Here is a 27,827-nt window from a genome sequence, read left to right on the forward strand (position 1 = left end):
AGGCCAAGAACTCTCAAATTTCAACTGTCTCTCCCTCGTACAAGCTAATTTTCCTTACGACTTAAGAAACCAATATCCTTATCTAGTTTCTATAACAAGTAAAGGCTTTATTGATCAAGTCTTCTAACGACCTCGGAAGGACTTCTAAATCTCTCTATCTTAAAACTCCTTTAGTTATGCATCCTAGTTCTAACTCTAAACCACTTCTCCTGAGCGTAAGATTTCAAGTCTAGAATCATTCAATCTATAGCCAGTAGATTCAAGGCATTAAGCATAGAGAAGCATAAATAGAACATTCATAAACATTCAATCAAAAAAACTAAACAATCAAGAAAACTAAACAATCAATGCATAAAGTTCAATGACTACATCAATCCCTAAGATAAGAGGTTTAGCTTCTCATATTCAATGTAAAACAATAAAATCACCATGAGAAGTTCATAACTGTTAGAGTATATATTAATATATTTTATATTCTTGTATTAATATTAATTTGTCATTTACCTTCTCCTTATAGGATTAGGTTAACTTTGTATATTTGTCTATATATATATAGACTTTAATAATGAGAATACATCACATTGGATTCTCTCCAACCTTAGTCTCTACATGGTATCAGAGCTCTAGGTTTCTTGCCCATTAGGGTTTTGATGCCCATTAGGGTTTTGCGCCCATTAGGATTTTGTGCCCATTAGGGTTTTGTGTCTTAGGGTTTTCTTCATTTCTATCCAACACAAATCACCGCCGTCGACCACCGCCGCCGCCGTTTGCTGATTTGCCAGCTGTTTTCCAATTGCTATTCGTGGGTTCAGTCTCGCCGTCTTTCGCACCTTCGTCGTCGTGGGGTAGCACTTGGGGTTTCTGGTTTCAGAAAACACCTAATCCGGTTTGGTTCCAACCGTTTGATTCATCTGTTTTGTTTGGTTCGGGTGGTTTGGTCTGGTTCTGTTGTTTTGTTCAAATAAGTTCACTTGTTTGTTATGGCTGAAAAGAAATCAATCGTAACTTCTGAGGTGATCCCAATGATATCAAAAATCACAGAACACAAGTTGAATGGATCAAACTATTCTTTATGGAAAATCAATGTTCGTCTTTTTTTGCGAAGTATTAATATGGACGATCACATAACTGAGGATCCGCCTAAGGATGAGAGCAAGAAAGCTTGGTTGCGGGATGATGCTCGACTGGTTCTGCAGATCAAGAATTCGATCGAGGGTGACATTATTGGCTTGGTCAATGAATGTAAGTATGTTAAAGAGTTATTCAAAAGTTTGAAAGTTGTACCAAGCGTTTTAGAATGAACTTTGAAAGTTTTGATTGAAAGAAAGTTTGTTTTAAAGGATTTGAAGTTTGATCGAATGAAAGTTTGTTTTGAATGAATGGAAGTTTGTTTTGAAAGAATGAAAGTTTGTTTTGATTGACTAGAAATTTTATCTTATTTGAAGACTTTTGTTTCTGAAAATCTAGTTTGTTTTGAAAGTTTTGAAAATTGTATTAAATATCTTAAAGGACTTTAAAAGTTTTGATCTGTTCGTATTTTTGTTTACGAACGTTTTGAAAGGAAAATGAATTTCAAAATTCGATATGGAAATTGCTTATTGAGTATTTTTGTACTCATCTTTGTTTTCTTAAATGTTTTTCAGATGAAGGATTGAGTGATCGTTCTAGTAGAAGGTGAAGTTTAGCGTACTGGTATGGAGTTTGAAAGTCATCTTCCTATTTAGTTAAGTTAGTTTAGAAAAATTCTGTAAAGAAATTGCTTCCGCTGAATAATTTTAGTTCTTAAGGTTTCTTGAAAGTTACGTTTCCACATTATGTCAAAATGACCGTATTAGAAAATACGGGTTGTTACAGTTGGTATCAGCTTAAATATTTAGAATTCCTTTATTCTGGAAAAGGAAATGTTAGTCGAATATTTGAAATCTGCAAGCGCTTCTACCAACCTAAGTTTGGTGACCAATCTCTTACAAAGTACTTTATAGAACACAAACGAATTTATGCAGAGTTTAATGCATTACTCCCAGATAGTAATGATGCAAAAGTTCGGCTTGCCCAACGCGAACAACTAGCAGTTATCAGTTTTCTTCTTGGTCTTCCACCTAGATTTGATGTGGCCAAAGACCAATTACTCTCTGGTTCAGAAATTCCAGCTTTAGAGGAGGCATACACTCGAGTACTTTGAGTTGAGAAGTCACAACCCGTCTTGTCATCTCAGTTTAATAGTGCTTTGGTTGGACGTAGTACAAATGCAAACAGAGGTAATACCTACCAAGGGAATTCCACGACTTCGAACGCTCAACGTTCTAGTGCTCCAAAATCAAATTCAGGAGATATTATTTTTGCAATTATTGCCATAAGCTTGGTCATATAAAACGAGAATGTAGAAAGCTATTGAATAAAGGTCAGAAAACACAGTCTGCCCATGTTGCATCTACTCGTGATAATGCTGGCAAGTTAGTTACAATTCCTGCGGAATAATTTGCTAAGTTCCAATAGTATCAAGAGTCATTGACGGCAGCGTCCTCTAATCTGATTACCGCCATCGCTGAATCAGGTAACACCAGTAAATGTCTTATTTCCTCCACATCAAAATGGGTCATTGACTCTGGTGCGACAAATCATATGTCAGGTAACCCTAACTTATTTGCTAATTTCTGGACTTTGTTTCAACCCATATAAGGATTTACGAAGAAAACATACCTTTCCATTCTCCCCCTGAGCAACAAAACTTGGTGGTTGCTCTATATACACTTCCATTGAAGAGCTTCCTAGCAATACATCTTCCTATGTGCCCGATCCTTCTCTTCCCACCATTCCTCAAGTTTATTCTCGTCAGCAACCTCCTACGGACTCATGCCCTATACCAGCAACTTCTTCATCCGAGGATCCAGGAACAAGTGATGACCTTCCAATTGCTCTTAGAAAAGGTAAGCGTAAATATACTTATCCTGTTTCTTCTTTTGTCTCATATAACCATTTGTCCTCACCTACTTGTTCGTTTCTTGCATCCTTTGAGTCTGTGTCTGTTCCTAAAACTGTTCATAAAGCTTTGTCTCATCCTGGTTGGCGGGCTGCTATGTTGGAGGAAATGACTGCCTTAGATGACAATGGTACTTGGGATTTAGTGTCTTTTCCTGCAGGAGAAAAAACCTATCGGTTGTAAATGGGTGTTTGCTGTTAAAGTTCATCCTGATGGATCCATTGCCCGTTTGAAAGCTCGCCTTGTTGCTAAAGGATATGCGCAGACTTATGGAATTGATTATAGTGATACTTTTTCTCTTGTTGCTAAATTGACTTCTGTTAGGTTATTCATTTCCTTGGCATCTATTCACCATTGGCCGTTACATCAGCTTGATATTAAAAATGCCTTCCTCCATGCTGATCTTCAAGAGGAAGTGTATATGGAGCAACCACCAGGTTTTGTTGCTCAGGGGGAGAATGGAAAGGTATGTCGTCTTCATAAATCCTTATATGGGTTGAAACAAAGTCCATGAGCATGGTTTGGAAAATTCAGTCAGGTGGTTGAGAACTTTGGAATGAAGAAGAGTAAGTCGGAACATTCGGTCTTCTATAAACAAACTGAGTTTGGTGTTATCTTACTGGTTGTATATGTTGATGATATTGTGATTACTGGTAATGATTCATCAGGCATCCTATCACTCAAAACTTTCCTTCATAGTCAATTTCATACGAAAGATTTGGGAGTGCTGAAATATTTCTTAGGAATTGAGGTAATACGGAGCAAGTAGGGGATTCTCTTATCACAGAGGAAATATATACTTGACCTGTTAACTGAAACAGTAAAGTTAGCTGCTAAGCCGCGTAGTACCCCAATGATACCTAATTTACAACTTACAAAGGAAGGGGAGTTGTTGAAAGATCTTGAGAAGTATAGGAGATTAGTAGGGAAACTGAATTATCTTACGGTTACGAGGTCAGAAATAGCTTATCCAGTCAGTATTATGAGTCAGTTTATGAGTTCTCCTACAACTGACCATTGGATCGCATTGGAACATATTCTATGTTATTTGAAAGGTGCTCCTGGACGTGATTTGTTTTATAAAGATCATGGTCATCTTAATATTGAATATTTTTCAGATGCTGATTGGGCAGGTTCTAAGGAAGATAGAAGATCAACCTCAAGATATTGTGTATTTGTCGGAGGTAATTTAGTTTCTTGGAAAAGTAAGAAACAAAACGTGGTGTCGCGTTCGAGTGCTGAATCAGAATATAGAGCTATGGCACAGTCGGTGTGTGAATTAGTATGGATACATCAGCTTCTGACTGAATTGAGATTTGACATCACCACTCCAATGAAACTTTGGTGTGATAATCAAACAGCTCTTCATATTGCATCTAATCCAGTATTTCATGAACGAACCAAACACATTGAAGTTGATTGTCATCATGTACGTGAGAAAATACAGCAAGGATTGGTGGCTACAGGGTATGTGAAGACTGGAGAGCAGCTAGGAGATATCTTTACTAAAACATTGAATGGAGCACGAATAGATTGTTTGTCTAACAAGTTGGGCATGATTAACATATATGCACCAACTTGAGGGGGAGTGTTAGAGTATATATTAGTATATTTTATATGCTTGTATTAATATTAATTTGTCATTTACCTTCTCCTTATAGGATTAGGTTAACTTTGTATATTTGTCTATATATATAGACTTTAATAATGAGAATACATCACATTGGATTCTCTCCAACCTTAGTCTCTACAATAACAAAACTACAAAAATCAAGGGAAAGGAGAAGAAACTATGTTCGGCGTGTCAATTGTCTGTCCCCGAAGCGACCTTCACGATCCTGAGCCTTGAAAATCACTTTTCTAAGCTCTCCAATGGTCTCCTTACCCTCCAAATTGGCCAAAAAGTAAACTGCCAAAAAACCTCTCCCAAACTCCCCCGTCTCGGCGGTTGCAAAACCCTATTTTTATAAAAAATCGTCACGGCAGCGCCATGACGCTACACTATTCACGAAACGCGAAATTTAAACTTCGGAGCACCGCGACGCTCTAGGCTAGCGCTATGACCCTATCTCCTCGGGCTTTTGGCTTCAAATCTTGTTGTTATTCCATCTTGGTTACTTTGATTCCGATTTTTCTCTCATTTTGATCCAAATATGTCTCGTTTCCTCCTGATACTTTATTCCTGCAAAATATATCTTATGGGCTTAAATTTGTCATGAAGAAACAAAAACTAATAAATAATTTCAATATAAATCTCATGAAATGTAGCTCGCAAAGTGTGCTATCAATAAGCTACTCGTCCATTTGAACCGTTGCAAAGACAATATGGCAGACCTCAATGCAAAGACAATGAACAAACCATGCTGATTCCATGGGACATACTTTGTTCCTAAGCCAACCATTTTGCCTCCTATTCAAGAGGGTTTGGTTGGGTCTAGGATGAAGCCTTGCAATCAAACAATCAACAAACATGACAAGGTCAACCTCCTCGGTCCATGTGGTATTTGGAGTAAATTGAGGGCATCTGCTCCATGTTTGTAGCATCCCAGCATAGGTAGTCTTATCTTGTTTGGTTAAGGTGTTTAGGCATGTGCTTTAGACACTTTCGAGTATCCTTGAGCTCAAATAATATACTTGTACTCTTATCTTTGGTTGACACCATACCTTTTTTTTTTTTTTTTTTTTATTTAAGAAACAGAATGATACAAATTAATTACAAAAAGAACAGCCTAAGGGTAAGGGCAAGGGGTAGAGAAAACCCTTCCCCAGAGAAGCTAATATATGAAGGCCCTCCAATTTTGAAGGATAGAGCCTAAGAATTTGCTGAAACTGTAGCACCACCTAGAAGTAGTACGCTGTTCATTACTCCACAAAAAAGGAAATCTGAAAAGGTGTCTTCAAAAGTTTGTCTATCCTTTCCAACCACAAATTCTGCAAAATCGCTGCACCATACCATTATTCCTAGTTTCGCCTTTCTCTCATTTTGGAGTTTTGAATGAGATTGCAGATTTGTGCCAACTAGATGCATAAACACACAAATATTATGTATGTGTATTTATATGTATATATGCATCTATGTATTTCAATTCTTCAAAAGTTCGTTTATTCCTTTCCAACCACAAATTCCGCAAAATCACTGTACCATACCATTATTCCTAGTTTCGCCTATTTTGGAGTTTTGAATGAGATTGTAGATTTGTGCCAACTAGATGCATAAACACACAAATATTTATGTATGTGTATTTTTATATATATACATATATGCATCTATGTATTTCAATTAGGACGCCTATTCAATATGTCTGCATGTATATGGATATATTTTTTTTTTGAATAAGAAACAACTTTTCATTGATACATGAAAAGGAGAAAGGTTCCAGAATACAAACTCCTATTCAATATGTATGCACGTATATGCATATTGAAAATAAGAAAAAGGGGGCCATGGCCTTCTTTGGTCTCAACAATGTTTCACCCCTAGGAATAGCCCTAATTGGTATGGAAGGTAGATGGGGTGACGGTGGAAAGTAGAAAAGTAAAGAAAAAATAATTGTTTTATTCTATTCCTTTGCGTGGTTCAATTTTAATTTTTTTGAATTCTGTTGTTTTATGCTTTTTTGGGATCTACATTTTGTTTAATTCATAATTTTTGTCATGTAGTAAAAGAAAAAATATAAGGAAATATATTAAATTAATGAAAATGTCTAATAAGCTTTCTGTTACTGTAACTAGTAGAAATGTTCTGCAGGGATCTCTTAGTTAAACCTAATTGAAACATCAAAGATCAAACCATAACTTTTTGAAAATCAGGGGCTTAACTGAAACCTCAAGAATCAAAATACAATTTTCTCAAGAAAAAACATATAATACCCATAGAGCTTTTAGACACTCAGGCATTCTGTTTTGTATTACTTTTCACCAGTTCTGTACTTGTTTTAACTTTTTACAGTTACATATTTACTTTTTACTTTTCTATTTCACATGAACGCTAAAACGCTGACAGCATATTCCTTTCATGTTCTTGTCATAATTATTGATTTCAGTATAACATGGACGTGGTCTTTTTTTATTATTATTATTTATTATTATTACTGCTTTTTTCTGGTTTGTATTCAATAGGGTGTAAATATATTGTGAAAGTTTCTTCTTTCAACTGTATGGCTTTTTTGAAACTTTGTTTTCTAGTTTTCTCTTACGAAGCTTTAATTGCAGTTGTTAACCTGACACTAATTGATCTTCCTGGGCTGACAAAAGTAGCTGTTGGTAAGTTAGGCTTCCTCAACTTTTTCTTACAAGTAATTTGAGTTCTTTACTTCTTTTGATTTGAATCTTCTTATGAGTTATTCATGATTGATGACTGAATAAGCAAACTGCACATGAATTCACATATGACTGAGAATATACATTCACTTTGATATGTAGACGGCCAGTCTGAAAGCATTGTTCAAGATATCGAGAACATGGTCCGATCCTTTATTGAAAAGGTAATTGTCAGAGTATATAATATAGTGCTCCTTAAAATTTTTCCTGAAAAGTTTTTTGTTTTTGTTTTTCAATTACTCGTTTGAAAATAGAGGTGGTTTGTGATGGTTCAAAATCAACTTACAGTGTAGCATATAACTATTGTTACAGCCTAATTGCATCATTCTGGCCATTTCTCCAGCCAACCAGGATCTTGCAACATCTGATGCAATTAAAATCTCTCGTGAAGTAGATCCTAAAGGTAAGATGGAACGAAGATTCTCCTAGACTATGTAAAATGAAATATGTGGCTATGTTTCCACCAGGTAGGTGACTTGAGCCAAAACCTGATGTTTTTTTTTTTTTTTTATTTGACTTGGATTAGTTTTAGAAATTAGAGTTTTCATTTATTAGTACATTTGTTTTTTTTGGAATAAGTACGGAACTCTCATTATGAAAGAGAGATTAATAAAGGAGAGATACGATCTTACTTGAACATGATCTGTTCTATAGGTTGTACATCTGTTTCCTTGAGTTCTAAGATTAATAAAGGAGAGATGAGATATCCCCACTCACCAAAATGTTACAAAAAAGGCTCCCAGTTGACAAAGGTTTGAGCCACTCCATAATTAGAAAACAGTTTAGTAATAGAAGACCAAGACAAGACAAAAATTTTAACAAAATCCCGAAAGGTGCTTCTATCTGAGTTACTGTTGCTGAATATCCTTCAATTTCTTTCCTGCCGTATTCTCCGCAGCAAACCTGACACTGCATTGGACCAGAGGATGTTTGCTTGACCTTTCAAGTTCATCCCAAGAATGAGTTGCAAAAACGCATCTGAAGCCTTGTTAGGGAGCACCCAACTGAGAGACTATTCACCACTAGATCTGCCTTTTTGAAATTGGCAGAATGCACACCCCTGTTGTAGGTTCCCCTCATCAACTCCATTTGGAAGTTCAAAATCCCAAAGAAAATTAAGGTTTTTCTTTGGTCAGTGGCATATAGAAGCTTAAACACTCATGAGATGATCCAAAAGAAATGCAAAAGCTGGGCATTTCCCCCTTGGCTTGCAGTCTATGCCTTAGAAGCAATGAGACTATTGACCACCTTTTCATTCACTGCCCCTTTGCCGCAAGATGTTGGTCTTTTATTCTAGAATCATTTGGCATTTCCCTCTGCTTTCCTCAGCAGATTGACGAGTGGTTCCCTGAATTACTCACAGGTAGGTTTCTGCCCAAAAAAGCTAGGGTAATCTGGAATTGTGCTACAAGGGCTCTTCTTTGGCATTTATGGAGAGAACGAAATCGTCGTATTTTTGAAGATAAGAGTTCCACTTTTGATTATTTTTGTAGAAGTGTATAGCACACTACTTCATGACGGTGCCTTAGCTATAGCCAATTTTTTTGTAATTACAATCTTTCCACGTTGTTACAGAATTGGAAAGCTTTTGTATAGCTTCTTTGGATGGGGTTTCCTCTACCCCAGCCCTTAGCTGTTCCCTTTTGAGTTGTTTTAATACAAGGTTTCTTATCTGAAAAAAAAAAAAGAAATTATTCAACAAGTTCACCCAACAATCTGCCACGAACGGGTAAAAAAGGAAGATATGTGTTGAACTTGTTGCTGGGTGAACTTGTTGAATAATTTTATTTTTTTTTTTTGGATAAGAAACCTTGTATTAAAACAACTCAAAAAGGGAACAGCCTAAGGGCTGGGATAGAAGAAACCCCACCCAAAGAACACTTGAAAATAGAGAGGAAATAGGGAAAATGCTTGAGAGGAATGAGGTAGCTATCGTTAATGTACCGCCTCTGCAAAGGAGATTAGCTTCCCACCTTGCTAGTTTCCTTGCCACTCTCTCCTCAATGGGATCCCAGAAAGCCAGCTTGCTGTCTTTTCCTCCCAAAGGCATACCCAAATATAAAAGGCCAAGATCCTACCTCCCCAGCCCAACAAATATGTTATAGACAACACCTTCCTCTTCTTTGACGTTCAAACCAACTACCAGAGACTTAGCCAAATTGACCTTCAAGCCTGAAATCATTTCAAAACAGCACACCATATCCTTTCAGTTGGATAGCAACTCCCCATTGTCTGCTGAGAAGATCAAGGTGTATTCCACAAATTGGAGACGGCTCACTTGCAGCCCATTGGTTCCCACTTTAAAACCTTCCAAGCAGCCTTAATTAGCTCCTTTTTCCAGCATCCTGCTTGGCACATCAGCCACTAACACAAATAAAAAAGGGGCCAAAGCATCGCCTTGCCTCAAACGTCTTTGAGCTTTAGACTTTCCTCTCGATCTTCCATTGATCAGAATGGAGAACGAAATATAGAAAATGCAGCCTTTTATTCAAGATATCAATTTTCTCCAAAAGCCTTTCTTGTGAAGGATTTCAAGGAGGAAGTTGCAATCCACCATGTCCTTCATTATCTTGAGTATCTCAATCCACCATATCATAAAAGTCAATATTTACAATGTTGCATCTTTCTTCTCCTGTTCTCTCAACCACTTCATTGGCAACCAAGATTGCATCCAAAATTTGTCTCCTCCTTTAGGCTGCTTGCATAAGAGATAATGTGATGGATGGGTAATTTTTTTTAAGATCCTTAGCTAGAACATAAGGAGCACATTGCTTACATCATACAATACAGACACAAGTAGTCAGGACAGGTACAGGACATGCAAGGATACATTATCAAAATATATTATAAACTAGAGGTAAAATAACCATAAAATAATAAAAAAAAAGAAAAAGAAAAGAAAAAGAAAAGAAAAATAAAGACAAGAGAATGAATCTTTGTATCTTTTTTTTAAACAAAGATACAACTTCTCATTGAAATAATGAAAAGATAATACAAGTGTTCAAGGATACAAACTCCCGAAGAGTGTAAAAAGAAAAATGAAAAATGTAAATAACAAAATTACACATAATTAATAAAAGCTCCCCAATTAGCATAAATCATAGAAGGAGAGTGATGCGTAAAAGAGTCGACAAGAGAACACCAAAGAAAAGCTTTAAACTTAGCTGAAAAGAAGCTTTCATCGTAAAGTCTTCGTTTCTCTTCAAATAATCTTGAATTCCTCTCGGACCATGATAGCCTAAAGCTTATACAAAGTCGTTTTGATAACAGTGTTATTATTCTTATGTGATTTACTTTTCTGTTATCTAGCCTCCAATAGGAGTGCAACATCTGTACCTCTCCAGCTCTATTTAATATATGTTGAGCCCAATGTTATACTGGTAAATCTGATTTCCATATCCTTTGTGTCGCTTCTTTTCCTCACAGGTCGTACAAACCACAATTCCGATAATAAGGCTTTGACAACATTTAACCATAAAAATCGAACTGAAGAGGAAACATTTAACCATGTAAAAGCTGATAAACATTGTCCACGGCCTTGAGATCAAAACACCAATCCACATTGAATTGATGAAATAACAGATTCCAACACTTAGAGGCATAAAAGCAATGAAAAAATAGATGGTCATGATCCTCCCTACTCTTTGTACAGAGGCAACAAAAAGAGGGAAGTAGGGCAGCAGAAGGAGATTTCTTCTGAATAATATCTGCCGTATTCAACTTTCCTTGAGAAAGAATCCAACAAAACACATTAACCCTTCTTGGGCTCTTGGTTTTCCATAAAGCAGCAAAGAATTCCTTGGGCATCGATGCATTTGAACCAAATCTTCTTAGTGAAGTAACTGTAAACAAACCAGAAGGTTCAAGACTCCAAAATCTGCTATCTATTGTATCTGAAATGCACAGCAGAGCAGATTTAGAGCTGATAATAATGTAGAAAATTCCTCCACTTCTTCCTCTTTCAATGCTCTTCGCAACACTAAATTCCATGAACTAGTATTTGAATCCCAAAAGCTTGATACCACACCATCAAGATTGATAGGATAAGCAGACTTCAAAGGCTCTTCACTAACCCAAGTAGAATGCCAGAATGATACACTTCGACCATTTCCTACTTTAAAATGTACCAAAGAGTTGACTGAATTCCAATGTCTAGAAATACCACTCCAAGGTCAGCGGCTGCAAATATTCGAGTTTGATGGTAGAAAACCAATTTAATGGCTCGGAACCATACAAACTTTCCACCACTTGTCTCCATAAAGAGGAAGATTCATTTCCAAACCGTCAGCCCCATTTGGCCAAAAGAGTTTGATTTTTCTTTAAAAGTCCACCAACTCCTAACCCCACATCCTCCAATGGTAGTGATGTGATCTTCCAATTAACCAAATGCCTCATTTTACCGGTGTAATTATCTTTCCAGAAAAACTTCCGTATTTCTTTTTCAATCTGTTTGCAAACTGCGCATCTGAAGAAGAGACATATAGTAGGAAGGAAGGTTGGCCAAAACTGATTACAAATTGTTAATCTGCCATCTCTCGATAGATGGAAACGTTTCCATCTATCCAATTTCTTATGAATTTTTTCCAAAACTGGTAGCCAAAAGTTAGTACTCTCAGGATTTCCTCCTCATGGAAGGCGTCTTTGTATCCTTAAAAAGGTCTTAAAATCTCTTCTTACACCTACTACATGGGTTACAAAGACATGAGGACTTCAACTCCCAATATCATGCGTTACAAAATCATAAATTTGGAGAATCAGTTCTATACACAGAATGTAAAACATTTTGATTTTTGAGCTTACATTTGGTTCTTTCTACCCCAGATGGTCTAATTTTCTTGTAACTTATTCTTGGCAGCTTCCTCTCATCAGTATAAGTCAGTTTTAAGTTTCAACTACATTTTATCTGGTAGAACCTCAATGCTTTCTTGGGTTTAAGAAACAAATATATGAAAAAGAGACAAATAGTAGGAAGGAAGGTTGGCCAAAATTGAAGTACAAAGTGTTAATCTGCCACCTCTCGATAGATGGAAACATTTCCATCTATCCAATTTCTTATGAATTGTTTTCCAAAACTGGTCGCCAAAAGTCAATACTCTTAGGATTTCCTCCTACTGGAAGGCCTCTTTGTATCCTTAAAAAGGTCTTAAAACCTCTTCTTACACCTACTACATATCGGGTTACAAAGACATGAGGACTTCAACTCCCAATATTATGAGTTACAAAATCATAAATTTGGAGAATCAGTTCTATACATAGAATGTAAAACATTTAGATTTTTGAGCTTACATTTGGTTCTTTCTACTCCAGATGGTCTAATTTTCTTGTAACTTATTCTTGGCAGCTTCCTCTCATCAGTATAATTATTGTTTTAAACAAAACAAAGTAGAAATACATATATTTGTTTCTTAAACCAAAGGAAGCATTGAGGTTCTACCAGATAAAATATAGTTAAAACTTAAAACTGACTTATACTGAAACAGCTAATGGATATACATTATCTTGGACATCAGGAAGCCTTAAATTAATATTTATATTTCATTATAATTCCATGGAAGCTACTTGCATTTGGCTTGAAAACTATTTTGTTTTGTAGCCAACTACAGCATCCCCTTTTATATTACGTTCATGAAATCACTAAATTTCAGGTGAGAGGACATTTGGAGTTCTGACAAAAATCGATCTTATGGACCAAGGAACTAATGCAGTTGATGTAAGTGTAATGGCGTGAAAATTTTAATGCCAGCTTTTCTATTACTTCTCACAATACTGTATTTTAGATGCATGGAAGTTTTTTTTCATTTTTTTTTCTCTCTCTTTTTCTTGTGATACAGAATAAATGTGTGTAAAGTGTATGATTCATTGTCTTATAGTTTTTGGATTCTCCTCATCAATATTTGTATAATTATGCGTTAAAGAAGATTGTAATAGTGTCATAGATTATTCATATTGGATTTCTAGTGGCTGGGTTATGATTTTCAGCATGTAAATATCAGGTTTCTGATAAAAAAAAAGTAATCTCATTACTGAAGGAACTCTCAGAGATCTGCAAATATCCTTTTGTAGTATTGGAATTTCTAGTATTTATTTATTTGTTTTTTTTTTAACCAGATACGAACTTCTTATTCATAAAATGAAAAGAAAAAAATGTTTAAAAGAAACAAACTCCAAGGAGTGAGAACCCAAAAAAAAAAAAAAAGAAAAAAATCTCATTGTATTTTTCAGAATCAGGACTCGGGAAAGATAATTGGATCTGCAAGGATGCTTGATGATCTTTACTACTTTGATGAAGGTTCTTTTAGTAATAAAATAACTCAGGGTCTTAGTAGTATTAGTTCCCTTTCGATTAAAGAACAAATTATGCTTTGACATCTCAGACTAGGACATCCAGTTTTTCTTATCTTAAACATTTATTTCCAAATTTATTTAAGGGAATTGATTGTTTCTCTTTTGATTGTGAAAGTTGCATTCTAGCAAAAGATCACCGTTCCACATATTTCCCAAAACCTTACAAAACTTCCAAACCGTTTTATTTAATTCATAGTGATGTTTGGGGTCCCTCTAGAATTAGTACTCATAGTGGAAAAAGATGGTTTGTTACCTTTATTGACGATCATTCTCGTCTATCTTGGGTTTATTTAATGACCAAAAAATCTGAGGTGAACGATATTTTTAAACACTTTTATAATATGATTGAAACCCAATTTCAAACCAAAATTTGCATTTTACACTCTGATAATGATACTGAGTATTTCAATGAAATTTTTGGTGTTTTTTTGAAAGAAAAAGGTATTGTTCATCAATCCACTTGTCGGGATACTCCTCAACAAAATGAGATTGCTGAAAGAAAAAATAGACATTTACTTGAAGTAGCTCGTGCTATAATGTTTTCCATGCATGTTCCGAAATATTTATGGGGGAAGCCATTCTTACCGCTACCTACCTAATAAATAGGATGCCTAGTAAAGTGTTAAATTTCAAAACTCCCATTGAGTGCTTTAAATATGTTTTTCCGACGTCTCATATTTATTATGACCTACCTCTCAAGGTTTTTGGGTGCACCTCATATGTTCACATAACTGGTCAATCTCGGTCGAAACTTGATTTTAGAGCTATTAAATGTATATTTTTGGGTTATTCTTCAAGTCAAAAGGGTTATAAATGTTTTGATCCTCAGACGAAGAAATTTTTTATAAGTATGGATATGTCTTTTTTAGAAAAACAACCCTATTTTACCCAAAATTCTCTTTAGGGGGAGAAATCAAATGTGGAAGATAATTTTTGGGGCATTTCGATTCCTCTTTCTAGTACTATTTCTCCCAATTCTACTAGTCCTTTGATACCTAGTGTAGAAACTTCTCATTCAGGGGAAGAAATACTACGGGATGATTCTACTCATCAAGTTTTTTAGTTTAAATTTTATTCTAGAAGAAAATTCAATCAAATAAATGAAGACCAAATAGTTAATCCTTCACAGAGCCAATCTGAGACTCCAAGAAATGGAATTGAAAATACTGGTAACCTATTCTATTCCTACTTCTTCAACTATTACACCTGTTGTCTCTAACCTTGATGTTCCAATAGCAATTAGAAAAGGTGTTTGAAGGTGTACTAAATACCCTATTGCTAACTACATCTCATACCAAAAGTTATGAAATAGTCATAGGGCTTTCACATCTAGGATAACTGATTTGTTTGTTCCAAGGAATATACATGATGCTTTAGGAGATCCAAATTAGAGACTAGCAGTTGTAGAAGAGATGAATGCTCTAAAGCATAATAATACTTGGGAGATAGTGGAGCTTCCAAAAGATAAGAAACCAGTGGGTTGTAAATGGGTGTTTACCATAAAATGTAATGTAGATGGGACTCGGGAGTATTGATAGATACAAGGCTAGATTGGTAGCTAAAGGCTTCACTCAAACCTATGGGATTGATTATCAAGAAACATTTGCTCCTGTTGCCACAATTAATTCTATCAGAATTCTTTTGTCTCTTGCAGTTAATTCAGATTAGCCTCTTTATCAACTTGACGTGAAAAATGCATTCCTTAATGGTGATCTCGAAGAAGAGGTTTTTATGAACTTACCGCCAGGTTTTGAAAAGGAGCTCGGATTTAATAAATTTTGCAAATTGAAAAAATCTCTTTATGGCCTCAAACAATCTCTGAGAACTTGGTTCGAGCGGTTTGGAAAAGTCGTATTTAGCTATGGATTTCTTCAGAGTCAAGCTGACCATACTATATTTTATAAACACTATAATAATAAAATCTCAATTTTAATTGTCTATGTAGATGATATTATTCTCACTAGTGATGATGAAGCAGGACTAACTGATCTTAAGAAAAATCTTGCAAGTGAGTTTCAAATCAAGGACTTAGGAACATTGAAATATTTCCTAGGGATGGAATTCGCAAGATCAAAGAAAGGTATCTTCGTTAATCAAAGAAAATATGTTCTTGACTTACTTGGAGAAACAGGCCTACTTGGTTGCAGGATTGCAGAAACTCCTATTGAACCTAACCTGAAATTACAAGTAGCTAATGCAAAAGAAGTAAAAGACAAAGAAAGATATCAAAGACTTGTGGGAAGATTGATCTATCTATCTCATACACGACCTGATATTGCCTTTTCTGTAAGTATGGTAAGTCAATTTGTTAATAATAAGAAAAGAAAATAATTCTTTCTTGATTACTCCAAATGATTGATACAAGATTATATAAATAACAGTCACAAAGAAGAAACTAAAACGAAATTCTTGCCTATTAGGATAAAGAAATACTTACCTATTAGAACAATAAAACCCTAACCTAAATAAAATAGGAAACCTTTAAAATAAAATAAACTATAATTTAACACTCCCCTCAAGCTGGTGAATGAATATTTTCCATTCCCAGCTTGTTAACCAAATGCTCAAAGTTGTTGGTGTTCAATCCTTTTGTAAGAATATCTGCTATTTGATTGTTTGTTGGTACAAATGGAGTACATATGAGGCCGCTATCTAACTTCTCTTTTATGAAGTGTCTATCAACTTCAACATGCTTGGTTCTGTCATGTTGAACTGGATTATGTGCAATACTGATGGCAGACTTGTTATGACAATAAAGTTTCATAGGCCCTTCCCATGGAATCTTCAAATCTTCTAAAATAATTTTTATCCACAGTAATTCGCAGATGCCCAATGCCATTGCTCTAAATTCCGCTTCTGAACTTGATCTTGCAACTACATTTTGTTTTTTACTTCTCCATGTCACTAAGTTCCCACCAAAGAAAGTACAATAGCCAGAAGTGGATTTTCTATCGTCTATCGATCCTGCATAATCTGCATCTGTATAAACTTCTAGATTGAGTTTCTCGCCTTTCTTAAACAACAATCCTCACCCAATGGAGTTCTTTAAATAGTGGAGTATTCGGTACACAGCTTGAAGATGAATTTCTTTTGGACTATGCATAAATTGGCTTACCACTCCTACAGCATACGCAATATCTGGTCTCGTATGAGAAAGATATATTAATTTTCCAACTAACCTCTGGTAAGTTTCCTTATTTACTGGAGGACTCTCTTCAGATGCACATAATCTATGGTTTTGATCAATCGGCGTTCCTATTGGTCTGCTGCCAAGCTTTCCTGTTTCAGAAAGTAAGTCAATCACATATTTCTGCAGTGATAAGAATATGCCTTGTTTAGAATAGGCTACTTCTATCCCAAGAAAATATTTCAGTCTTCCTAATTCTTTAACTTCAAACTCTTGGATTAAACACTTTATCAGTTTCTCTTGCTCATTATTATCATTGCCAGTGACGATAATATCGTCCACATAAACAATCAATGTTGTTACTCCCCCTGTAGCATAATGTTTTATAAACAATGTATGATCTCCTTGACTTTGTTTATAGTCCATCTTCCTCATGACTTGAGAAAATCTACAAAACCATGCCCTAGGAGATTGCTTTAATCCATACAACGCCTTTTTTAATTTACAAACTTTATTTCCTGCTTGCTGATATTCAGGTGGAATCTCCATATAAATTTCTTCTTCAAGATCACCATGTAGAAAAGCATTTTTTACATCATATTGTAACATGTCCGATCTATGATTTACAGTAAGAGATAGAAGTATTCGTACTGTGTTCATCTTGGCAACAGGCGCAAAGGTTTCAAGGTAATCAACTCCATATGTTTGAGTATATCCCTTAGCAACCAACCATGTTTTGTACCTCTCGAGTGTTCCATCTGCTTTATACTTTACAGTATATATCCATCGACATCCTACAGTTTTCTTATCTTTAGGCATAGTAACCAACTCCCATGTTTTATTTTTTTCTAAAGCTTCCATTTCAAGATTCATTGCTTGCCTCCATTCTTCATGTTGTATTGCCTCCATATATGTTTTTGGAATATTTATCTGAGTAAGGTTAACCATAAAACTTGTGTACTGACTTGAAAGTTTGTCATATGATACAAAGTGAGACAATGGATACTGAGTACAAGTCCGTTTTCCCTTTCTTAAAGCAATCGTCAAATCCAGGTCTGACTCATCATTAGCAGATATTGTAATGTTTGACTCATCATTAGTAGATACTATAATGTCTAATTCATCATTGATTATTTTCTCGTCAATTTCAGTTACAGGGATATGTTCAGACTCTTGGACGTGCTTATCTTTTTCAGTGTTCCTTCTTGAATAAACCTGTAATGGTGTAGTAGTACAAGGGTTAGATGGTCCTAGTAAGGTGTCTAAGGGTGGTAAAGGATTTGATATAGGAAATGTGAGGTTGGGAATGGGCAAATCCTTATCTTCCAATAATAGTTCCTCCCTATGAAGATAAGGTGAGGTAAAGAAGCTGGTGTCTTCATAAAAGGTAACATCAGTAGAGATGAAGAACCTTTTTGAAGGAGGATGATAGCATTGATATCCCTTTTGAGTGTTCGAGTATCCGACAAAAATACACTTGAGTGCTCGTGGATCAAGTTTACCTCGCTGATGACTGTGAACATGAACAAAGGCTACACAACCAAATACTCGAGGAGTCAAGTTATTTGTTGTTCGAAAATCAGGATAATATTTTGATAGGATATTCATAGGAGTTCTATGGTCTAGAGTAGCAGATGGTAACCGATTGATTAAATAAGTGGATGTTAACACAGCTTCCCCCCAGAAGGATTTAGGAAAATTTCTTTGAAAAAGAATGGCACGTGTCACAGAAAGGATGTGACCAATTTTTCTTTCGGCCACTCCATTCTGTTGAGGAGTGTCCACACAAGATGACTCATGGATGACTCCATGTTTTTGAAAGAAGGATGTTAAGTTTTGATTGAAGTAATCTCGAGCATTGTCAGAACGGAATCGTTTGGGTTTGATTCCGAATTGGTTTTCTATCATATGAAAGAATGTTTGAATGGTAGAACCAACATCAGATTTTTGTTTTAAAAGATAAACCCATGAGACTCGAGTACAGTCATCAATGAACACAATAAACCAACGAAATTTGAAAACATTTGGAACATTTGAGGGACCACACACATCAGTATGAATAAGAGAGAAGGGAACTGATATTCGTTTATTATTACTAGGGAAGGGTACACGCTTGTGTTTAGCGATTTCACAAACTTCACAGTGAATTGACTCAGGATTAAGATTTTGGAATAGATCGGGAAACAATATTTTAAGAGTTCGAAATGAAGGATGTCCTAGTCTATAATGATTCAACAAAAGCTTACTTGAAGGATGATGAGTTTGTGAGGTGAAGGAGACTGGAACACTAGTCTAACCGACAAGTTCATTAAGATAATAAAGTCCATCTTTTTCATTAGCAAGTCCAATAATCTTCCCCTTACCCTGGTTCTGTAAAATACAAGAAGAATCAGAAAAAGTTACTCTGCAACCTAAATCTTTGATCAAATTCTTTACCGATATCAAATTAACAGTTAAACATGGTATATGAAGCACATTCTTTAAAGTAATGTTTGAATTTATCTTGATGTCTCCTTGACGAGCTACTGTTACCAAGGTACCATCTGCGGTAGAAATTTTCTTATTGCTCGGACAAATACTATAAGAGATAAAATGACAGCTACTATTCGTCATATGGTCTGTTGAACTAGAATCAATAATCCAGGTACAAAGTTTAGGCTGGGAAGTTGTACTCGTCAAAGTTACCGAACTTGTACCTTGACTAGGAGCATTATCCAAAGTTTTTAAGAAGCTCCTTAATTGTTTGATCTCATTTATGTCCAAGTTTTTTGTAATTTTAGACGACTGTGACATTGGTACCAAGACTAAACTGCAACTCAAAAATGGAGATCCAAAACTGAAAAATCAGTACTGTACCGAACCGAAAGAGGGCTGAACCGAATCAAAAACAGTTGAATCGAACCAAAATATTCCAAACCGAACCAAATCTGACTGAAACGAACTGAAACCTGTCGAAAGATCCGACAATGAACTAAACCGGACTGAAAAAACGCTGAACCAGTCCAACAACGATTTGAATCGAGCCTAAAGGAGCCGAACTGGCTGGACCGAACCAAGTGAACCGAACCAATTGAACCAGACTATCTGAACCGAACTGGACGAATCGGGTTAAGTGGACCGGACGTAACAGCAAAGGACGACGGCGGCAAGGGTGGTGGCGACGAACAACAGCGGTGACGGTGACCGTTGTCGGTGACGAAGGACGGCGAGACGAAACCCACGAACAGTACTCGAAAATCAGCAGCGCTGACGAATCAGCAAACGGCGGCGGCGGCGGTGGCCGGCGGTGGTGGGCGGCAGTGGTCAGCGGCGGCCAGCGGTGGTCGTGTGTTGAGCGGCGGCAGTAATGAACCAAATCTTAATGGACAAAAAACTTAATGGGCATCAAAACCCTAATGGGCACAAAACCCTAATGGGCACAAAAACTATGTTAAAAAAATTTTAGAATAAACCTAGATCTCTAATAATAAGAAAAGAAAATAATTCATTCTTGATTACTCCAAATGATTGATACAAGACTATATAAATAACAGTCACAAAGAAGAAACTAAAAAGAAATTCTTGCCTATTAGGATAAAGAAATACTTACCTATTAGAACAATAAAACCCTAACCTAAATAAAATAGGAAACCTTTAAAATAAAATAAACTATAATTTAACACAATTTATGCATGCACCTGGACCGATTCATTTTGAAGCTGCCTATAGAATCTTGAGATATTTAAAAGGAACTCCTGGAAAAGGTATTTTATTCAAAAAGAGTAATCATTCTCAAGTAGAAGTGTATACTGATGTAGACTGGGCTGGAAGTGTTACGGATAGGCGATCTACATCCGGTCACTGTTCTTTAATTGGAGGAAATCTAGTTACATGGCGAAGCAAAAAACAAAATGTGGTGGCTAGGAGTAGTGCTGAAGCGGAGTTTAGAGCTTTAGCCCATGGAATTTGTGAAGGTATATGGATAAAAAGGATACTTGAAGAATTGAAGTTTCCTCAGACAACACCTATACGAATTTATTGTGAAAATAAGACTGCCATATCTGTAGCTCATAATCCAGTTCTACAGAACAAAACATATTGAAGTTGACAAACATTTCATTAAAGAAAAGATTGATACAGGTACAATATGTACTTCTTATCTTCCAACAACAAAGCAAGTTGCTGATGTACTCACCAAGGGACTTCCAAAGAAGCAATTTGATAAACTAATCAACAAGCTGGCCATGGAAAACATCTTTAAACCAGCTTGAGGGGGAGTGTTAAAATATATAAACATCTATTAGTTGTCTTTTTAAATCTTTATACCTTTTATTTCTTTTCTTGTAGTAGTAAGGTCTCCTATTCCTTTATGGGGTAGGTTTCCTATTCTTGTTGTAGTAGGTCTTTCTCCTATATAAGAAGACCTAAGTTGCACAATTTGAGTATAGAAGAATATTTTTTATTCTCTTAAATTTAACATATATCATGAATTAACTTGCACAGTGGCTTTGTAGATGCGGCTAATCAGATGAGCATGGTTTATTTCTTTGCTTTTTTCCCTTCAAACTTTTAATCAGATGAGTATGAATATCAAATGAAAATGGTTGCAGCAAGTTGCACGAAGAAGTCACTTTTGGGTGATTAAATCTTCCTTTTACTCAGGATATCTGAATGCTAAAGTTTTGTTTGATGCGTATATAAGTAGGTCTTTCTCCTATATAAGAAGACCTAAGTTGCACAATTTGAGTATAGAAGAATATTTTTTATTCTCTTAAATTTAACCTATATCATGAATTAACTTGCACAGTGGCTTTGTAGATGCGGCTAATCAGATGAGCATGGTTTATTTCTTTGCTTTTTTCCCTTCAAACTTTTAATCAGATGAGTATGAATATCAAATGAAAATGGTTGCAGCATGTTGCACGAAGAAGTCACTTTTGGGTGATTAAATCTTCCTTTTACTCAGGATATCTGAATGCTCAAGTTTTGTTTGATGCATTTTTCCTTTTCGTTTGCCTTTTATTTTGCAGATCCTGGAAGGAAAATCGTATAAACTGCAGTTTCCTTGGATTGGTGTTGTTAATCGTTCACAAGCTGATATAAATAAAAGCGTTGATATGATTGCAGCTCGTCGTAGAGAGCGTGAATATTTTGCTACTAGTCCAGAGTACAAGCACATGGCTAGTAGGATGGGTTCTGAACATTTAGGGAAGATGCTTTCAAAGGTACAAATTTTTCCATTGGGTTTGAATTTTCATTTGAATTATTCGATTTTGCCTTCTTTGTATGTTTTATATGTATGACAACATCTTATAATACTTGTTTCACCTTTTTTCAAGAACAAAGAAGATTTGGAAAACTGTTCCATTTTTTCTCTTTTGAACTGCCAGTAAATTATTCCTTATTCTGACGTTTGCTAGTCTTGTTTGGTTGACTAATTTGAAAAATGTGGGTGCCAAAAAAACAAATAATAATAATTCAGCATCTGGAAACTGTCATCAAGTCTAGAATTCCAGGCCTTCAGTCTCTTATCAACAAAACGATTGCAGAATTGGAGGCAGAATTGAGCCGTCTTGGAAAACCTATTGCTACTGATACCGGAGTAAGAATTAAAATTGTCTATTTTTTATTCAGTTTTGATTCTTTTGAAGCCATTTTTTCTGCTGCAACTGACTAACAGAAACAAGTGCCTGGTAGATGTGATTTGCAGTTTTTCTTGTACCGTCTTGAATGTTTGTGAAAGGGATTCTCACACGACTATGCAAGTTTGGAAATGTATAAAATTAAAAAAAAAAAATTCTTAGACAAACATAATGGAACATCTAAATGAATCTATAACATGTGTGAAAGAATGATCACTTTATCTTGAATAATATACATTTTTCTTCCTTTTCATATTTTTAAATTTTTAATGAAAAGTTTGTTTCTTGTTTAAAAAAAAAATATATACTTCATTAAGAATTCGCTAATTCAAAAATGAAACCAAAAAAACGAGAGAGGAGACAACTGAATGAAAAAGAAAGACTTGTGGTAAAGAATCATAGGATATTTAGTAAACCGGTGTAGTTCGTAGATTTATCTTTTTCAACCTCTTTCTTTTTCCATTCCTGTATGGATTACAAGCTGTTTTTAAAAATATTATGTTGTATGAAAGAACTTGTAACGTTGCATCCCTCCAATCCCTCCAAATGCAGGGAAAATTATATATGATCATGGAAATTTGTCGCACTTTTGATCAGATATTTAAAGAACATCTAGATGGCGTGTATGTATATGTGATTCTCAATTGCTTATTCTGTTATTTATAAGTGGTTTTAATTATATCCATGATGATTGCCTTTCTAACTGTATTTGATCCTCCAGACGATCAGGTGGAGACAAAATCTATGCTGTGTTTGACAATCAATTCCCAGCTGCTTTAAAGAGACTGCAATTTGACAAGCATCTTTCCATGGAAAATGTTCGAAAGATAATAACAGAAGCAGATGGATACCAACCTCATTTAATTGCACCGGAGCAAGGGTATCGCCGGCTTGTTGAATCTTCCTTGGTAACCATTAGAGGTCCTGCTGAGGCAGCTGTGGATGCGGTAACCCTCTTTACTTAGCTCATCATAACTAAAATGGGGGTAAGATGAATCTATTGGCAGGGAGAAGGTGTTGATGGGTGGTTTACTTATGCCTGAAGAACGGAATGACCTTGTACTAGTGGCAGTTAGTTGAGGCTAGTTGTTAGTTATTTCTGTTAAGGTGTGCTTTTTGGAAGTTGAGTGACAATTGTATATTAGGAGAAATGGAGTTGAGAGGGGAAATAGTTCAATTCATGCGTACAGGAGAATGGCAGGCACCTCTAAAACCTATTGAATAACTAGAATAATGTTGATCGGGAATTTCCATCCTTATATACATTATACGAATGGAAGGAATTGCATTGAAATAGTTCAATGCTCTAGGAATGAAAATTGTATGGATTTTATGTGAGTATTGTTTGAGGTGGAGTTATTGTCTCCCACGTTGTAATGATGGTGGCAAAAGTTCAGTAGGAAGTTTATAGAGGTAATTAGGTTGTAGCTTTTACTTGTCTAACAAACAGATCAAGCCTATTAACAGGTCTCCATGGTTGCTTTTCACTATTGCAAGATGTAATGAATTAGTTTTTTTATCATTATAGTTTTGATGAAATTTATAAAATTGTGGCGACAAGTCTGTGCATTTTTTTAATTCTCTCATAATTTATTGGCTTTCTCTTCTGTCACCATATTATATTATTTTCTATATACCTCCTTGCAATAGTATCATTTTCTATTTAAGCAAATACGCCTCATTTGGTAACTTAGCCTCACGTTATATCATAAGCCACCTTTTTACTTCTGTAACAAGGTCATTCACCCTATATCATGTTTTTGATTTGCTGCAACCACGTCTTTGAGCATCAATTTATCTGTTTCAACAACATAGGTAGATTTTTTTTATCAACCTAACTTTGCCCTCCGTTCTGTGTCAGTTTAGTTAATTTCTCATGTTTGACTATTTTGTTATGTGGAAAAAATAGCTGGAGATGTTATGCAACTCTTGCACTTAAAGACCTCAAGTTTATTCTGACCTCACAAGTTTTTGGAAATGTGATGATGATACGAGTACTTAACCATTGGCATTATTTAAATTCCTCCAGTCTCTAATTCGTAGTAATTTCTTAGCTATCGTGTTTTGTCGAAGGGTTTTTAATTATTTAATTTCTACTCGATTTTTCTTAATTTTTCTTCCACACCTATATTTATAACTGCAGGTTTTTTCTCTTCTCAAAGAGTTAGTTCAGAAGTCAATCAGTGAGACTATGGTGAGTAGTTAACCATGCTCTCTCTCTCTTTTAATTATAGAAGACCGACTTATTTTCCTTATTTCCCTTTGTTCTCATTTAGGAATTAAAGCAATATCCTACTTTGAGAGTGGAGGTTTCAAAGGCAGCTATCGACTCATTAGAGAGGATGAAGGAAGAAAGCAAGAGGGCCACCTTACAGCTAGTGGATATGGAATGTGGTTACTTAACTGTCGAATTTTTTCGCAAGCTTCCTCAAGATGTTGAAAAGGGTGGAAATCCAACACATTCAATTTTTGATAGATATAATGATTCTTATCTTCGGCGAGTTGGTAAGCAGAAATTCCGAACTAAAATGACCTGTACACTATAGACTAGACCCCATCAATCCTAAACTAAGATGAATGCCAAATGTTTTAGGCACCATCTGTTTAGCATACTATTCTTTTTAGCACAAGACATGAATTATTGGTGACCTCTAATTCTCGAGTCGATATGAACTCAAGGACTTTACTTTGAAAAAAGTGAATAGTGTAAGCACTTGAAGTAGTTTGTTTTATGGCAATTAAGGCTTGCCCCTTCTTTGCAGGATCCACGGTGTTGGCCTATGTCAATATGGTTTGTGGGACTCTGAGGAATTCAATTCCAAAATCAATAGTATATTGTCAAGTTCGGGAGGCCAAACGCAGTTTGCTCGATCATTTCTTCGCAGAATTGGGTACAAAGGAGGTAAGAAACTCTTCATCTTGTGTCTCTCCACATTAAATAGCAAATAAACAGTATCCCTATGCTTTTAGCACATTCTTTTCAATTTAAACTCTACATTTATTAAAGCGTCATTGTTGCCTTTACGCTTTGGTTAAAGCTTATAAGACATTGAGAGAAACATAAGTTTGAACATTGCAAGCTATATTTGTAGATGTCGCTAATGAGCTCGATGAGGTGACATTTTGTTTTAGTGACATTGGAGTATAGCAAGCCAATTGGTTGAGAAACATGAATTTAATGAAGCTTTTTGAGCAGCATTATGTCGATTGAAAGTCAAAAAGGAGTTGGAACTAATCTTATTTTAGAGTGCAATTAATAATTATTGTCGGATTTTTGTGACCATAAAGAATTATTAATTGCAGTGTAGGTAATATTTTAGACTTTTCTTGATTTCCAATAATGGTAGGGATGCATTTAGTAAACTTTAATCTGAATAATGATATAAGGATCCTTATGGAAGATGAGGAAAAAATTAAAACTCAAGTTCAAAAGGTCTACAATCGAATTTTACCTATATAAATAGGAGTTATTCTTTTGGATTGAAGACTCTTTAATTAGGTGGGCCTCCGTTGGTATTCCCTTATATTTTCCATTTTTCTCAATGAAAAACTCGATTCTCAAAAAAATAATAATAATAAATAAATAACCTATATAAATAGGTGTACAAAAACTGGGAACTGCAGTTCTTTCTAATTTTTCTTTTTTTTTTTTTTTGCACAGTCTAGACAATTAGGAAAAATGTTGGACGAGGATCCCGCCATCATGCAACGCCGAACCTCAATCGCGAAAAGGTTGGAGTTGTATAGAAGTGCCCAAACCGAGATTGATGCAGTTGCTTGGGCTAAGTAGAGAGAGACTCAATCTAACTCTATTACTTGAATGCTTTTTCTTAATAATTAAAATCATTGAGGCAAAAATCTCAATTCCCTTGCCTTCCAAAACCTCGGAACTTGATAAATTTGGTTTTGGTGATAAGCTGGTACAAGCTGAATCCCTTCAATTTTGTTGGCAAAAGAGAGAACAATTTATGTCTCATCTGTGACAAGCTTGAGATTACACTTCTATAATTTTTCAATTTCCTCATGTAGTTAAAATTTTTCTTAGTTGTTATAAGCACTTGTCATTGAATTCATTTGTTCATAGAAGCCTTTGTGCCAGTTGTATTTTTCTGTCAATTAATGGATTTGCTTGCATTGATTTTGTTCAAAGAATGAAGCTTTTGATTTTCCTTTGCATTTTCATTGTATAATCTTTGTATAAGACCTTTGACTTTGTTTAGTATTGTTGTACAATTGTACTTTTAAAAGAGCAGCTATTGCAAAATTAAATATGAGAACTTGGAATGTTTGATGCTGTTGATTAGGGTCTGTTTAATAAGGTTCCCATTTTTTGTATATTGTTCCAATTTTGTTAAGAACCTAAGTGACAACTATTTATGTTTGTTGCTTTTCATTGTTTTAGAAACATTCTCAAAATTGTATAGAAATTTTGAAAACAACAAAAACAAGTTTTTTCTCATCTCCGTTCTTGTCCAAAACGTAAATAAAAATATTGTTTATTATTGACTTATAATATGCATAATAAATATTAAATAATAATAATAACATAAGAATTTTGAATATTTAATTTAAAAATTAAGTTTCATATAAAATTTTTACTTTCTAAATTTAAAAGTTAATGGTTACTGACTGTTAGAGTATGTATATTAAAATATTTTATATTATTTTATATTATTGTAATAATCTGTATTAATTGTCCTTTATCGTTATTTTACCTTATTTACTAAGGTTAACCTTGTATTTTTGTTTATATATATTCTTCGAATGATACCAGAATCATCTGATTCTCTAAAACCTTAATCTTTACACTGGTCTTTTCCTAAGTTTTGTGAATTGAGAATTTTTTGAGCCTTTAGGGTTTTGAGGTTTGAAAACTTAATATTTTGTATTTCTGACTGTCGCCACTACCACAACAGTCGCTCACCGCCACTACCGCCATCGTCGCCACAATCGGTGCTTCTAATGTTGTCATCGCCAACTGTAAGTCTCTAATTCGTGGTTCACAAGTTGTTTTGAGTTTTTGTCCTTGCTCGTCGTCTAAGAAGCACAGGCACGGACACGCGAACACAAACATGACACGGCGTCACACCAATTTCTAAGTTGGGGACATGTTAATTTTTTTTAATATATATATGTGCATATTTCAAAATATTATCATTATTTAATACTTTTAAAGTAAATTTTACATTTAAACATTAACATAGATACTGTAACATTCCTACAATAATCAATGCCAACAATATCAAATATCGAATAAAACATTTTTTCCATACAAAAACTAGAAATTAAAATCAAACAAGTTTCTACACATTTTCTCTAACATTGTCATCTTCTTCATTCATTTGACTCCTAGTAAAAACTACATGATGTAACTAAGAATGTTTGTTTTAGTTAGTTGGTTAGTTAGAACATCCTTAGTTATAAAGTTTGTTAG

At 35.1% G+C, this 27,827-nt stretch overlaps 1 protein-coding gene across 1 annotated transcript in view; it reads left to right on the forward strand.

The window, feature by feature from the left end:
• Positions 1–26,417, forward strand: part of DL1B (DYNAMIN-like 1B) — a 36,869-nt gene extending 10,452 nt beyond the window's left edge. The window contains exons 5-16 of the mRNA XM_022296372.2: positions 7,193–7,243; positions 7,403–7,464; positions 7,613–7,703; positions 12,946–13,010; positions 21,782–21,976; positions 22,234–22,353; positions 22,946–23,016; positions 23,115–23,340; positions 24,537–24,587; positions 24,670–24,898; positions 25,156–25,295; positions 26,055–26,417. Coding sequence (XP_022152064.1) covers positions 7,193–7,243; positions 7,403–7,464; positions 7,613–7,703; positions 12,946–13,010; positions 21,782–21,976; positions 22,234–22,353; positions 22,946–23,016; positions 23,115–23,340; positions 24,537–24,587; positions 24,670–24,898; positions 25,156–25,295; positions 26,055–26,183 — 1,430 coding nt within the window. The 3' untranslated portion in view covers positions 26,184–26,417. The remainder of the gene's footprint in view (positions 1–7,192; positions 7,244–7,402; positions 7,465–7,612; positions 7,704–12,945; positions 13,011–21,781; positions 21,977–22,233; positions 22,354–22,945; positions 23,017–23,114; positions 23,341–24,536; positions 24,588–24,669; positions 24,899–25,155; positions 25,296–26,054) is intronic.
• The last annotated feature ends 1,410 nt before the right edge of the window (positions 26,418–27,827 follow it).

Source organism: Momordica charantia (genome assembly GCF_013281855.1).
Source record: "Momordica charantia cultivar OHB3-1 chromosome 7 unlocalized genomic scaffold, Mcharantia_2.0 BLBB01000007.1, whole genome shotgun sequence".
NCBI classification, from domain to species: Eukaryota; Viridiplantae; Streptophyta; class Magnoliopsida; order Cucurbitales; family Cucurbitaceae; genus Momordica; species Momordica charantia.